The sequence below is a fragment of the Parus major genome, chromosome 4 (assembly GCF_001522545.3).
Source record: "Parus major isolate Abel chromosome 4, Parus_major1.1, whole genome shotgun sequence".
Lineage (NCBI taxonomy): Eukaryota > Metazoa > Chordata > Aves > Passeriformes > Paridae > Parus > Parus major.
Window position 1 is genome coordinate 49,143,259 of NC_031771.1, and position 16,049 is coordinate 49,159,307.

Here is a 16,049-nt window from a genome sequence, read left to right on the forward strand (position 1 = left end):
TATCCAAGGAGAAATCTCTGTTTTAAACTAATTCTGCCTCTAAAGATTTGGTATCCAAAGGAAGTAGGGGTTACTTCTCATATTTTACACTGCTCCAGGGCTGAAGAGACCTTGACATTTTTACATGGATAAACAGAATAAATTACAGCAGCCCCTCCCTTTCTCTTTCAGAAGTGCTACAGAAGATAAAACATTTGACACATAACACACAATAAATTTCCTGGCCACAACACCAGTCAAGAATATCATTTTCATGGAGTTTATGGTAGATTCTTCATAATCATCACATGACCATGTAATTCAGGAATTTTTATGCTGTCAAGTGGCAATTTTTTTTTACTTACAAGGTGGTACTATAAAGGAATTTGTTCAGACATGACTGAAAGATAATATTTTCTCTGAATTTTTGGCAGGTGGAATCAGTATTTCTTCATTATGGTTCTATCTATGAGCAATTTTTAGCCTCAGCTAGTACCTACTTCTGTACCTAGCCTTAAAAACTAACTTTACATTATCCATAATTATCTGTAGATAATAAAAGACCTTTTATTGAACAGATTGATAAATACCAATTTTATTGCTTCCTAATACTGCAAGAATGATATTTGTAAGCACACATTCCTCTCATTCAGTTACAAACTCAGACATTTGAACATTAAATATGTAGCAAAATCTCATGTGACAGAAATATGTTTTATTTATATGCCTTTAAAAAATATACTCTTGTCAGTAGTTAATAAAGTAAATTAGGTTTTGGAATACAAAGATAATGCTTTTTTTCAGCTTCCTATAATTGTGCTGTTTGTGATCCACTCTGAATAAAATTGAACTTTTGGGGCTATGCTGCATCATTTTACAAACTAATGATTTCAAAACAACCTTTTGCCTAGATGAGAGGATTTTTCTTACTGGCATAAACATTGAAAACAGAAATCACATCACTTTTAGCTACCTTACAGTTTTAAATGGGCAAGTTTGAACTTCTAAACTCCAAGATTTACTCTCAAGCTTTTCCATATTCTCCTTTCACAGAAAATAGTAATAAGTGGTTCCTCCACACTGCTTGTATGTGATATATATATTGCTAATTCCTTGGTTTTTTAGTACCTTCAAAAGTTGTTCTTAATTTTAATTTTAAATCTCTTGTCAGGGAAAATGGCCACATAAGATTGAGCAAATGATTCATACTAAGCCCAAGTCCACACAGCTAGACAACTTCAGTGTGTATCACTACCATAATTCAGGAACTTGACTAACTGGTACTTCAGCATAATCATATTTTGAGATTTTGACTTGTGAAGAGTTCACGGTTCTTGATGAAGATTGAGTTGATTTATATTGTTAACTACTTCTGAGGTCTGTTGATTTTCTTTCATATTTTAATGCAAAACCAAATTGATTAGTTTTATCTCTCATAGTAGCCCAACATATTACTAAGTATATAAACCTTCTAAAACTTTTGAAAAAAAAACTTAAAGGGAAAAGAGTCTGAAGCTGCAGATATGAAGCAAAAGCTGTACTGATGGTTAAACCAGCAACTATCTCAAATACCAGAAAACCAGACAGCTAAACACAAACAAACAAACAAACAACAACAAAAAAAATAAAAAGAAAGAGGAAAAAACTCAGAAACAGAAGACTGGCAGCAATAGTAAAGCTGCTAACCATGGTTATAACCCAAGCTTGCTATGTACAACACCAGAGAGCTGTCTGAGTTGATAAATCAGATTCTATCCTTTTAAAGATGTTTCTTGCTACCCCTTTCCTATAATAGTACTGTTCTTTACTTATTCAGAGCATGTATCCTCCTTTACTCAGATCCTGTCCCTTTTGGCTCTGCACATCTCCTGGGAGTGCAGAATGATTCAGTGGTAACTTTGTCATTTGTGCACTGTACAAGATGATTTTACTGGAGAGGAAAGAAATAAAAGCAGCACTTATCAGTGGAACAGTTTCTCTTAAATAAAGTTAATTAAAGCATCAATGATACATCCATTTCATGTTTAATTAGCCCCTCTCTCATCATAATTTGGTACTAAAGGTCAAATGTGGGTCAATTTTAAAAACTAATTGTAAAATATTTAACACATGGAAAATGAGAACAGAAAATCTAAAATACTTCTGTACACTTTTCAGTGAACAGTAGTATTAACAGTGAAAGTTAAATGTGTGAAAGAAGTCACAAATGTAAATGTTTATACTCAATAACAATATTCTCTTTTTTTTTGATATGGCAGTTAGTGCCACCATGACATTGTTATTTTTATGTTTGTGAATATACAAATAGCCTTTGAGATAAGCCTCTCCGTGTCTGTGTGTGTCTGTATATAAACAGGAGAAAACATGATGCCTTCCTGTATGGTTAAACTGATTGCCTCCTTCATGGATCAATTTGGGGTCCTGTAAAGGATGCTGGGTATATGTGAATGTTTATGAGGAGATTGATCCATTTAGTTTATAGATACAATTGACATATATGATAACCAACTAGCCAAAATGCTTCTGCAATATTTCAGCAGACTGATTAATGTTTGAAATTTTATGAAACAAATTAATTGTCTACTGAAAAAGGATTTATTTTTTTTTTTCAGAAATTAGTTTCTATGTATTTCATTTTCAGGGAAGTAAGACTTTACAGGAAAGGCATATAATTTTGATTAGTGTCTGCACACTGGTTTGATAAATATTTTTCTTCATGAAACAGTACATTTTCAATGAGAAAAGGCATTGGGATATTTCATAAAGAGTTACAGAGTTGGCTAAGAAGCCATTATCTGAAGTACAGAAATAATTCTGCTCAGAAATTTGTTTACTGCTTCTACTAGTTCTACTGATAATGACCAATATCTCCTAAAAATATAACAAGCAAAAAAGCCCTCAGCATCATAACTGGAGTGTTTTAAAGAGTCAATAATTATTGCTTAGTAGAGCAAGTAAAAAGAAACCAAGATAAGATGATGGCCAAGAAATATAAGCATGTGAAGAGTGTTTAAAAGGCCTGTTCTTCAAAGAGTGGTTGGTAACAGGCAGATTCGTGATTAACATTTTCACTGAAATAAAACTGCTTATGTGCCACTATTTTACACTGTGAGACAAAGAGGTGGAACAGCATATATTATAAATATATATCTGTAACTGAATGATAAAATAAACTATTATTTACAATTAAATTTCATTATGAGATCTATGATTAAGCATGTAGCTCTTCAAGCTGTTAAGTGATTCCCCTTAGGCACTGAGCTTTCATTATCTTTGGCTGTCTTTGCTGGAAATCCCAATATTCAGGCTCTTCACAGGCAATGTTCAGCACTTGGAGGTTTCAAATTTTAAATCCGTGATCCAGAAAAACACTTACTTAAACTCATCCCCATTCAGTTAAACACTTCTGTACAGCTTTAACTTTTGGCAAGTGATTAAGACCTGTGGAATACTAAGTGTTTTAAACATTTGTACTGCTTTACTGAAAAGGAGACAATGTGTGAGAGGCTAAAAGAATAATTCAGAGTAATACCATGCTAAGAAAGACAAGGATAAGAGTTAAACATGTTAAAGTCCTCCTAAAAAAACGGTGACTGTGAAATGCCAGAAATCTACTGAATACAGAATTTTGTTTTAAACTTTATATGAAAGACATTATGTCCGGAGGAGAGTTACAAATTGTTTGCAGTTTCCTCCTATACAGTCCTGTATGACATATTTTGAAATTCACATGATTCAATTCATCACCTTAAAAAAGAAGTATCAAAACATTGGAATGAAAACAACTTGTGTTCCCTGGGGTACACCAATCGTTCATGTAAGCAGAGACTTTATTTTCTGACTGCTGTATTGTGGATATAGGAAAGTATCAGTTACCAATTCTAATTACACTAATGGGAAATCAGCATCACTCTCATCTCCAGTAACTTAGAGCAGGTATGTTCTGCTGCATCCACTTATTCACTCTAAAATTTTATACACTGTCTAATGTGTCCTTAGAACAAAAGGAAGTGACAATGAATAAATAAAGGCAGTCTTAGATATTTCAAGCAGGTCTGCCTACCACAGCCCCACCATAATGCTACTGGTTCTGTTGCACATGTACAGCAGAGCTATGAAACAATCTGATAAACACCCCATAAGAACCCTTTATCTGCATGTGCTTCACATTTCTCTCTAAACAATTGTGCTGAACAAGAGCTCCACATGGTTTGGGTATTAAAAACCTACAGGTGTTTTTTCTGCTAAACTGAGAAATACTGCACTGTCAATGTTTGAGATGTGAAAAGTGTACATATTGTTTATGCAAGTCTTAATATACTCACTACTGTATGAAATGAACAAAAGTATACAAATGTCACTCAGCAACAAGCTGGCGAGAGCACATAGGAAAGTGGTAACAGAGGGTTTTTGTGACTGCTAGACTCTCCCATAAAGTCTGTTATTTAACATTACCTTTACTGTTTTCTTGGGCAATTTCCAATTTATATGTCTGCTTTACAAGTGTGAAAATACTGTCTACATATTTAAAAATGAGTAGATAAGACATCAGAATACTGGCTATAAACTACTTGAATAAGTGAACATTCATAACAGGCTAAATATTTAACAAGAGAACTATCAACACTGAAAAACTGGTTCGCAGCAAACAAGTAATGGAGCAATTCAAGGTGCACTTCATTGTAAAAGTGCAATAAAGCAATTTTATCCTATATTTTCTCATATATTTTATATTTTAAAAAAATCCTTTGATAATAATAGGTAATTCTGTATTATAACCTTAAATAAGTTTGGGGGGTTTTGTCAAGCAAAACAGTAATTTGTAATGTGTATTCTTGTACCATTCCTACACTTAGAATGCAAATCATTCTTTTACACTGAAATTAAATTACACTTTAACAGATTATAATCCATATGTTTAGATGAATTGCAGCATCAAGAAAGAAGTGGTATCTCATTAGCATATATTCCACTGCTACTTTTATTCCAGTGCTTGCTAAAATGGCATAATCTACTCTGTGCTTAGCAAGCCTTAGGAGATGAAAGATAAAGAATTTAGTAATTTGTACTTTATATAGACTTTTCTCAAACTGAAATTGTGATGTGCTCTCTAGGAGAGCATTAATGAAATGTATCACACAGAAACTACTGTGTCAAATGTTCTATAAGTCTGTATCACTTGCAAAACCACATACACAAAAGCGCTGGTGGATAGTACAATCACACTATTTTGGTGACCTGAAAGACTGGAAGGGCTGGCTCATACAATTTGTTTTATGCTACTATATTTTAAGTATTTCTGAGCAGGCAACACTTGTAAAACTTCAATTTTAGTAAACTAGCAAACACTTCAAAGTGTATAAAAAATGTCATCATGTAGCATATTTGCATGTTAGTAAGTGGAAAACATTTTTGTCAAACTAGTCAGAATTTTTCTGTTCCAGACTTGGATGTGTAGTTGCATGAATCAGCATTCATTTGCCTCTAGCTTCTTGTGCAATGTGAATTGTAGTTGAGAAAACTTTCAGGATATTAACCTACAAGTACTATCACCCAAAAAGCACTCCACCAAAAAGAGAGGGACCTCTGTTCAGGGTATATATGTGTCTTATAAAATAAACTGAAGCCTTCACTTAGAAGCTGGATTCCCCTCTGTGCTATCCCTATCTTATTTCAAGGACTGTAAAGACAGTGCCTACCATCACCAGTTTTAGGCTATTGGAGCTTCACTGAACCAAGCTCCACCAACACAGTGGAGACCAGAGCCAGTGACTCGTGGCACCCCTGAAGGCACATTTGGCTCCGAGAGGACTCACGGCAGTCACACTACAAACACAACTATGCGGCAGCTGGGCGGGCAAATTAGGGCCTCTCAGCGTGAATGAAATTTCATGAGATAGGCAAGAGGGGCATAAAAAAACCACAAACAAACAAAAAAAAAAAAAACAAACCACACCACAAAACCAAATAAAACCCAAAACCAATTAAATCATAACGTACTGAGATGTGATTCAAAACTCACTAACTCTTATGTGTATTCAGAGCAACTGCTGCAATGAGTGCAAATCTCTGTGGTGTAAATTAGAGCGCGGATAGGCTGTGCAGATTATTTAAGCATTTTGGTGCTAATGAAAGACACGGTAATTACAGCCATTAACGCTTCACCGCGGCGGCTGCAAATCCACTCTCACCCACAGCTTTAGGAAGCGCCAGGCAGGCAGCAACCCCCCCTTTCCCCGAAACAACTGGCTACCGGGGAGAAACTTTCCTGCTCAGCCGGAGCTGACACGTCCCTAAGGCTGGGGAAGCATCGCGGAGGGGGAAGCGGCGGGCCGGGCTGATGGAGGCGGGGCCGGGGGGCGGGAGGGGGATGGCGGCTCCGCCTGGTGGGGGGTTCTGAGACCTAGAGCCCTCCAAAACCGCCGGGTTTGGCCTCCGGGAGCGCGGCTGATAAAGGCATCTCAGGCTGCCGTGCAGTTCGCTGTCGGGACTGGCGACAGAACCCCCGGGCCCCGCGGCCACCTGCCGCTGCTCCTGCGGCGGGGCAGCGCCGTCCGGCTGCTTGGCTGCCGGATCTGATAAGAGGAGGGAATGATAAAAAATTATAGTAATAGCAATAAAAAGGTCTGACTGTCCTTTTCAGCTGCCTGTTGGTCTGTGCACCTGACTGACTGCCTGGAGGGAGGGGGCGGGGGCACCAGACTGAACGGGTCACTGAAGCTGACGGGGTGTGTGCCTGTGCCAGTGTGGGAGGTGGGGGGACTGGCATCCCGGCTCCCTCACCCTCTCTGTGTGCTTGTGTGTGCGTGTTGGGCCCGAGGGGTGCAGCGCTCTTACCTGCTTGCTGTACTTGCTGCTGGCCTGGCAGCTGTACTCGGAGCAATGGTCCGAGCCGATGGAGATGTTGTCTCCAGCGCCCACGAAGGTGTTGGCTGGGGGCAGGTCCTGCACGGCCTGGTGCTTTTTGCCAGCGGTGGGGGACTGTGGGTGCAGCTGGACAGTGGGCAGCGGTGAGCTCGACTTGTAGTGCCTGGCCAGGTCTGGGCTGCCCGGGCCACCATTGACCGAGCGATATCGGCCCATGCCGGGGCTGTCCGAGAGCTTCTCGTTGACGCTGTCGTAGCGCTGCCCGTTGGGCTTGGAAGCCTCTACAGTAACAATGCTGCTATAGAGGGGCTGCTTGCCCTTCTTGCCTTTCTTGTCCTTCTTGGGCTTCTTGGCCTTGTCGTGCTGCTGAGGTGTGAAGAAATCCTCGTGGTCCTTCTTGCCGGCCTCGTAGCCATGCTTGCCCTTGGATCGGCAGTAGCGGGCCATGACCACTACCAGGATAAGAAGGATGACTGTCATGATGCCAGCCACCACACCAATGACTATGCTAAGCCTCTGCTTGCTCAACTCATAGCTGGGATCACCAGCAATGTCCTGGGCCAGTGGGGTGTGAAGGCTACGGGCCACCTGGCTCTCCACCACAGTAGCGTTGGACAGGCTCTCATTGACAAAGACGTGGAGCAGGGCAGTGGTGGACTGGGGTGGCTGCCCACTGTCATTCACTTGCACAACCAGGCGGTGCAGGCCATAGTGCTTGGGGGCCAACTTGCCCACCAGTGACACCACACCACTGGCCGGGTCTATTTCAAAGAGTTTGAAGGGGTTACCCCCAACAATGCTGTAGTTGAGGTCAGCGTTGAGACCGGTGTCAGCATCGGTGGCGACTACTGTGGCCACCACGGTGCGCATGTTGCTGGAGGGTGGCAGCACGGTGTAGGAGCTGTTGCTGGGGAAGGTGACAGTGGGTGCATTGTCATTCTCATCCATCACAAAGAGAGACACGGTGGCTGTGGCAGAGCGTGGTGGCTCACCCCCATCCACTGCCTTCACCTTAAAGGTGTAGCTGGTCTGCTGCTCACGGTCAAAAGAGACAGTGGAGAAAATGGTTCCGGTGTCATTCTCAATGGAAAAGATGCCAGCTGCCTGGTCGTGATCTCCGGGCTGGATGGAGAGGCTGAGCTCAGCATTGCGGCCCTTGTCAAAGTCCATCACAGTCACCATGCCCACCGGGCTGTTGGGCTGCAGGTTTTCTTTCACATAGAAGGTGAACACATCCTGCATGAAGCGCGGCTCATTGTCATTGCGGTCCGACACTCGCACCACCACTGTGGTGGAGCCCTGCAGTGATGGCACCCCCTTGTCCCGAGCTGTCACCTGAAATTCGTAGGTGTCACGTTGCTCGCGGTCCAGCACTGCCTGCACCGACACATCCCCAGAGTCAGGGTCAATACTGAAGATGCTGCCCGGTGCCTCTGAGGAGAGGGGCGAGGCCTCCAAGGAATAGGTGATCTCAGCATTCTTGCCACTGTCCGCATCTGTGGCAACCACTGTGGCCACCCTCTCACCAGGCAAGTTGTTCTCTGGAAAGGAGACCTCCAGCACAGCCTGGCTGAACATGGGAGGGTTATCATTAGTGTCCCCGACCCGCACTAGCAGGGAGTTGTTGCTGGACAAGCTGGGGCTGCCTGAGTCCACAGCCACAATCACCACATTGTAGTCACGGACAGCTTCATAATCCAGAGGGGCCGAAGTGTGGAGGAAATACTTGCGCTTATTCTGTGGCTCCCCTTCACCCTCACTGGCCGGTTTGAGCTGGAAGGGCACATCGCCCACCACGGTGCAGGTCACCACACCATTTTCACCTTGGTCCCGGTCTGACACCTGCACCAAGGCAATGGGGGTGTCCACCAGCACATCCTCGGCCACGCTTGCCACCCCGTCCCGGAGCGGGATGCGCCCAATTTTCCGGATGTCGATGGTGGGCACGTTGTCATTTTCATCCCGGATGTTCAGCACTACAGTGGCCTTGTCTGTCTTGGGGGGCTGGCCCCGGTCTCGGGCCATGACAGTGAAGCGAAGCTGGTTCACCTCCTCCCGGTCGATGCGGTGCAAGACGCTGAGCCAGCCCGAGGTCTCGTCCAGCCGTAGTAGGCGCCTGACGGACTCAGTGGCTGCCCCGAAGACGTACTCGATCTGCCCATTCACTCCCACGTCCAGGTCGGTGGCTCGCAGCTGCAGGATAGGGGTCCCAGGGCTGCTGTTCTCCGCCAGGTCAGCCTCATAGACGCTCTTCTCAAAGCGGGGGCTGTTGTCGTTCACGTCGGTGATCAGCACCCTCAGGATGGCCTGCGAGGACCGTGCCGGGTCGCCGCCATCCCGCACTCGGAGGCTGAGTTCGTAGGAGTCCCGCTGCTCTCGGTCCAGCGCCCCCTTGACGATCAGCTGCGGCTGCTTCTCCCCGTCCAGGGTGTCGGCCACCTGCAGCTCGAAGACGCTGCTGCGGGCCGCCGCCTCCGCCTCCTGCCGCCGCTTGCTGCCGCCGGGGTAGGGGGCGCTCTCGGGGGCCGCCGCGGCCGAGCCGCCCCCGCCGCCTCGCCGGCCGCCGTCCCCGCCGGGCTCCTGCAGCAGCTCGTAGCGCTCGATGCCGTTGCGGCCGAAGTCCCTGTCGGTGGCGGTGGGCAGCAGGTAGAGGGTCCCCACGGGCCGGTTCTCCTCCACGGTGAGCGTGAGGACGGGGGAAGGGAAGGTGGGGGTGTTGTCGTTGATGTCCAGGATGATGACCCGGCCCTCGAAGAGGTCCACCCAGCTCTGCGAGGGGCCGATGACCGACACCTCGAAGTCCAAGAAGCACTCGTTCTCGTCGAAGATCATCTGGCACTGCGGCAGCTTTTCGCGGTCGATGCGCCGCTCTGTGGTGCTCAGCTCCCCGGTCATGTTATCGATCTTGAGATAGTCGGAGCCCGACTCCAGGCTGAATGTCACCTCTCCGGAGCCCGTTACGATCCCCAGGTCGGAAGCCACGTTGCCGATGCGGATGTCGGCGGGTCCCTCCTCTGCCAACCGGTACTTCAGGAGCTGCTTAGCCGCTGCCAGGCTGACCCAGAGCGGCGGAGGCAGGAGGAGCAAGAAGCAGCAACAGCAGCAATGCACAAAGCGAAGGAGGGTCCTCATCTTCCTCATCTTCCTCGTACCGAAACCCCCCGCCCTCCTCTCACTCCCACCTGCCCCCCAGTAAACTCCCCACTATAAGCTAACAGAGCGGCTGAGAGTCCAGGTGATCGATTATAAAATCCTTCTATTTCTGGAAACTTATTGTCTCATGACTGGTGCAGTTGGTGGTCAAAACCCTGCTGCTGGCTCCTCTGCTGCTCTCCCTGCCTTCCAGTTGCGATATACTTACAGTTCACGGGACAGTGTATTTTGCTTTTTCAAGATTCATCTCAGTAGATAGCATGGGATTTTCCTCCTCCTCCCCCTCCTCCTCCTCCTCTCTGATTTTACTGTAATCACTTTGCAAGGTTTGCAATAAAAGCAGGAGCTGTACTGTACGTTTCGAAGCCCCCCAGGTCGTCGTCTTCAACACTAGAGTTAACTACAATTCACACACTCTCTCTTTTCTCTCTCTCTCTCGCTCTCTCTCTCCCTCTCGCTCAGCCGTTTACGACCAAGGCATTAGCTTTATTCTTCCCCCTCTCTGCACACACAGGGAAAAAAAAAAAAAAATTGTGATTCGCTTTATTCAAAGGGCTTGGGTCCGGGAAAATACCAAATCCTCTTAGCAATGGGCAGTTCTGGAAAAAAAGAAAAAAAAGTAAAAAAAAAAAAAATCCCAATAATGTCGGTAGCTGCACAGCTGATAGGAGAAGAACCCCGAGTATTACAGTGCAGTCCACAGAATATCCCCTTTCGTTGGCAGAAAAGCACCCAAATCCATCTTCAGAGATCGCCTAAAATGTTCAGCTCTTTCTCCGGAGCGGATTTTTTTTTTAACAACTCTGCGCAAGGTCATTAGTCACAAAGCAACGATACAGAAACTGCATAAGCCGTTTGCCCAGAATTTGCAAGGCTGGAGATAAGAACATAGACACACAACAGTCCCAAGTTTGTTTTTGCATCCGCAGTTTGTGTGTGTGCCTTACCTGCATTTGCACTGCATGTGTTATAGCAATCTGGATCTGCAGCACTGAAAGCGATTCACAAATGAGATTGCAGTCTCTCTCTCTCTCTCTCTCCTCTTCCTTCCCGTCCCAATGCAGGTAACCAGATCTGAACTTGATCCTTTCAGTTCAAAGGTTAGCAACAAAACTATGTGTCCAAAGGCGGTTATTGGTCTCTCGTAATTATACCCGGAGCGGAACAAGATGTAACTGGATCCCCCATGTGAATTAACACAGATTCTGAATTACATCCATATAAAGCGGAATGGCAAAGGGGAGGGGAAAAGAGCCGCGGCGCGATTAAAAAAAAAAATAATAATAATACAGAGTTCTATTTGCAAATAAAATTGTATCGGTCAGTTGTTTCCTGTGATCTGCACCGCCACAGTGGGTGAAATCTGCAATTGTGTATTCCCTCCTGTGTCTTTCAGAGAAGTGTGGATCAGGCGCTTTCACAGCAGAGCGGCTTGTGCTTTAAAATGTTGAATGGCAATTGAGAAGCTTCCCACTCGAAAGAAAAAAAAAAAAAAAAAAAGGAAAAAAAAAAGAAAAAAAAGAAGAAGCGGTAAACCGACAAGTTTGCCCAAAGTGGAGGGAGCTGCTGAAGCCTCTCTCGGTAGCTCTTCCCTGACGCTGCAGCAGCAGAGCCGCCTGCGCTACATACACACAGAAAGAGAGAGGGAGAGAGAGAAAGAGGGAGAGCAGAGAGAGAGAGAGAGAGAGAGCGAGAGAGAGAGGGAGGGCGGGAGGGAGGGAGGGAGGAGGAGGAGGAGGAGGGAGGACGAGTCAAGCGCTGCACTCCAGAAAGCTCAGTCTTACCCTCTGTCTCTGCTGCTAGTGCTGCAAGTGGGATAGCTGCTCATCACAAAGCACCAGTTTAGTCCTCAAAACCGATCCTCATTTCACGCCCGAGTGTTGCTTCTGTTGCTTTCTCAAACCCGTGATCTGTAGTGATTTTCTCCTACCCTTTCCCTCCCCACGTCCGCTATAGACCGTGAATCGAGCAACGATTTTTAGAGCAAATGTTTGTTCGCCTTTCTTTTCTTCTATTCTGCCTTTTGCGGAATCAAGCTGGTAAGGAAACTCGTTTCCCAGATTTCCACCTTCCCCTGTTGTGTCGGTGCTTTTGTGAAATAGCTGCAGTCACTGTAACTGCATAAAACTCCAGGGAGGAAGGGGGACTGCCTGAGATCTCAGACTTTCGTCCTGTTTCCCAGTGCTGTTTCAGCCTCTCGGTCTTTGTGATTGTGCTCTTCCTATTACCGTGTTTTGAATGTGTCTTTTCAGCATGTTTGTGGGTATCCTAGGAGAAAAAAAAAAAAAAAAATCCTCGGAGAAGATGTTCAGGATGGGAGCGAGAGGGTTAGTAGAATAACCACATGTAAGAAGTAACAGATTTATTTCCGAACAGAGACTTGCTGCTTCAATGATTGCTAAAATGTAGCGTCACCTACCTGGGTAAGTGGGAAATAAACTTTAATGGTAAAGCTCTCCGGCTCAACTTTGCTTATTCTGACGTCCCTAGTTCGTGTCTCCTTTTGACTTTGAGCCATTTAATCGCCTATGGCTTTTGTGTGCTCCCGCCCTACCCTTGGTGCTGCCTGGCTCCTTACCTGTCCTTTCTGCTCGGAGCCCGGAGGGAAAAGAGGGAGACTCAGGGGGCAGGCGAGCGTGGGGCAGGCAGCGGGGAGGGCAGGAGCGTGTTGGGGTGTGTGTGTGTGCGGGTGTGCGCACGTGTGTGTGCGGGTACATGTGTGTGCGTGCGTGCGCGCAGCCAGGGGAAGGCAGGAATCCAGCTGCTCCTTCTCCCTCTGTGAGCACATGCGGGAAAACAAGTTGTTGCGCGTTCTCTATGTGTTTGTGTGTGCATTCCTCGTTATATGTGGCTCTTTTGAATAAAAAAAAGCACGCAGACGAATGTAATGAAATGTCTCTCTCATCGAGATGATGTATTTGAGCGGAAAGCGGCCGGATATGTTGAGGTGGTTCAAAGCAACGGTCACAGCGTGTCTTTGTCATTTGGGGCGGTGAGTGATTGTAGGAGGGAGGGAAGGTTGCCACCTCTTTCCTTGAGGAGTCCAGAGACACAGAGGGGCAGAGCCGCGCCGCATGGAGTCGGCGCTAGGGAGGGAGGGACTGCTCCCTTCTCCGGAGGGCTGCAGAGCTGCTCCTCCGGCGCCTCCTCCGGCCCTGGCACCGGCCCCGGCCGCTCTCTCTGCCTCGCCAGAACACGAAAACCCTCCCCCGCCGATGCTGGAGACACTCGTCTTTCTATCTGCAGCATCAGCGAGAAAGCCCAGCTCGGCGCAGGCTCAGTGCTCACCGCCGCAGTCCCGGACGGAGGAGGGGGGTTCGGGAGCGCAGCATCTTCGCAGCGGGTTAAGTAGGATTAGTACCAAATCCCTATTATATTTGCCAAGCAACTTGAATTTATCAAAATTCCCCCTCGCTGTTCTGGAGCTCCGTGAGGAGGAAATTTTGCTCACAGTGTAAGATCCACACATGCCAGTTGGTAGGAATACCAGCGTACTGCATTTCACTGGCTCCCTGCGCAGGAAATGCAACTGCGGACGGCAGCTCCCGCTGTTCCCGTCCTTTGTGTTTTTAAACGCAGCCAGGAAACTTAATGTATTCGCCAGGGAAGGGGCGGGATGAGAGCTTTTTTAACCTCCCCGCCATAAACTTTAATCGGATTCCGGGCTGTTGCACGGCATGGACGCTCGCCTCTTGCCTGCGTCTCCTTCCCCGTTGTTCCTACTACGGTCTGCTTGCGAGTGCCTCTTTCAAGCGAATGAGTGATTTCTTTCTCTTGCCATGTGCAATTGCTCCCCCTTCCCTTCCTACCCTCGCTGGCCTCTCTTACACACACTATGCCTTTCACACGCGGTCTGCGGCCCCCAGTCCCCCCCTCCTTTCTTTCTTTTTTTGCAGTGTCTTCACATGCAATCTCTCTCTGAATGTGCAATGTCTTTCCTGCTCGGGAGTGCTGCGTCCTTCACAGTGGATTGGTTCCTCTTTCGGAGCAGAGGTAACGGCCCCCCCTTTTCTATCATTCTCCCTTCCTCCCTCCCCTCCTCCCCTCCTCCCCCAGGGCAGGCGGCCGGCGTGGGAAATGGGCCCGACGTGCGCTGCATGGTGGATGGCCGCGCTGTTCCCGATCCACGTGCCCCGGCTGCCGGGGGGAGGACGGGGCTGTGCTGGCCCTGCGTCCCCCGCTCCCCCCCTCGCATCCCACTCCTTCGAGCGGGGAGAGAGTAGAATTAGCCCCGCACCCTCTCTCCGCCTCCCCGGCACCGCAGAGTCCCGGTCCCGCGGCCGTGCACCCCCAGCCTCCCGGGTGTCGGTAGGAGCAAGCCCAGCTGTTTCAGGCGGGGGAGGTTTGTCCCTCCCGGGCAAATCTGTTGCGCAGTGTAGCTCCCCCCGCTCCGGCTGCCCCCCCTCTCCGATGCACACAGACGCCCACACGCGCTCAGACACGACACGGCATTTGTCCTCCTGATCTGGGGAGATCAAGTGGGAAGAGGGATCACAAATGTAATCGTCTGTAATAAATAAAATAGCCCGAGATGCTGGTGATATATAGAGGGGAAATAAGAGCTTGTGTCCTTAAAGGGAACATCTGATAAGGCCACCGAAGTGGCATCTTGCGTGTGGGAAGGAATCCGTCTTGCTGACAATCGCAGCCTGCTGTACGTGGGGAAAGCCTAAAGCAGCCTGGGAGCTTCCCCGGCTCTCCGTATCCCCCAGGCTCCCGGTGCTCTGCACTGGGGCTTTGTTGTCGTTGTAGTTGTTGATTGGAAAGACAGGGGTCATCGTTAAAATATGCAGATATAATTAATGGCTGGTTTATCTTCATGTGTTGGCTGAGCCCAGCTTCTGGCGCCGGCAGCCGAACTCGCGTCCGCAGTTGGCGCTTTCTGCCCACGACAATTTGGTTTTCACAGTTTAGGAATGTCAGTGGCTCTCACTGGAAAATTACTTCTGGGATCTGCAGTGGGAGTCAGTCTCTGGTTAAAGAGAGACAGATTATTTACCTATTCATACCACTCTATACATTAACAAATACATACTGCATGTTACTATTTGCACTCACAAAGGAAAAATAAGCTTCAGAAGGAAAAAAAAAATCATTGCCTTGAAAGTAACGTATTCATGATAATACGTGGAAAAGATTAAGTACAGTAAACAGGACAGAAAATTCGAAAGCAGGGTAAAAACAAGGACAGAACCCCCACATGAAGCATTTAAAGCCATTTGACGGAAAGGCGAAACTAACTCAAGAACTCCACCAAGGGACAAGCAGCTGAAATGACACCACAGCAGCACGGAGCCCGCGGTGACCTTTCATCTCTCCAAAGTGTCTTGCTGATCTGGTGCAATTCTGTTGTGACCTCTTCACTCCCTTCCCTACCACAAGTGCCCTCTGGCCGCCTCGGAGCTCCCTGAATTCCTCGCAGTGAATATACTGAGAGGCGGGCTGAGTTGCAGGGAGTGCTGACACTTGGCCAGTGTCTTTCACAGCTTTGCAAATGTGCCTGCTGTGTAGTAGCATGTAATAGGCAGCAGTGATTAAATAATTCATTGCAGCAACAGCCTTTCTGATGGACGTTAAAACGTAAGAGTTTAAATAAGAAAACCACAGATTCACTTTTAAGCAGATAAAACCCACATCTGTGCTTATTTAACTGAATGCTAGCTAAGCATGAAACCAGTTACTTTCTTTAAATCCTCTCTCTTTTACTCTCTGAGAATTTTGAGCTAGATTATGCACCATAAAAGTTACTGACAGAGCAGAATTAATCTGTGTTGGATAACAGTGGTTAAATCTCTTATGATTATAATCGTTCATTCTTATTCTCATATCTGAAGTCTGTTCAAAGGTTCTTGCGTAGGCATGATTCCATCAGCATTTCTGAGTTCTCACATTTATGAAGAGTGATGAAAAATAATATTTAGCCAAAGAGATAGTGATTTTTTCAGTGTGTATATATTTCTTACAAATCACAATTATTGAGATTTTCTCTTTCTCTTTCTTTCTTTCTTTCTTTCTTTCTTTCTTTCTTTCTTTCTTTCTTTCTTTCTTTC

General features: G+C 46.5%; 1 protein-coding gene and 1 long non-coding RNA gene across 7 annotated transcripts in view; one reads left to right on the forward strand and one right to left on the reverse strand.

Moving 5' to 3' along the window:
* PCDH7 (protocadherin 7) overlaps positions 1–11,660 on the reverse strand; it is a 266,346-nt gene extending 254,686 nt beyond the window's left edge. For 5 of the 6 annotated variants that reach the window (XM_019006323.2, XM_015624297.3, XM_015624296.3 and 2 more), the window contains exon 1: positions 6,817–11,660. In XM_019006323.2, coding sequence (XP_018861868.1) covers positions 6,817–9,987 — 3,171 coding nt within the window. In that variant the 5' untranslated portion in view covers positions 9,988–11,660. The remainder of the gene's footprint in view (positions 1–6,816) is intronic. The other variant, XM_015624294.3, reaches the window with a different exon arrangement.
* A 74-nt stretch (positions 11,661–11,734) lies between these two features.
* Positions 11,735–16,049, forward strand: part of LOC107203031 — a 7,895-nt gene continuing 3,580 nt past the window's right edge. The window contains exon 1 of the long non-coding RNA XR_004497023.1: positions 11,735–13,992. This is a non-coding gene — a long non-coding RNA (uncharacterized LOC107203031). The remainder of the gene's footprint in view (positions 13,993–16,049) is intronic.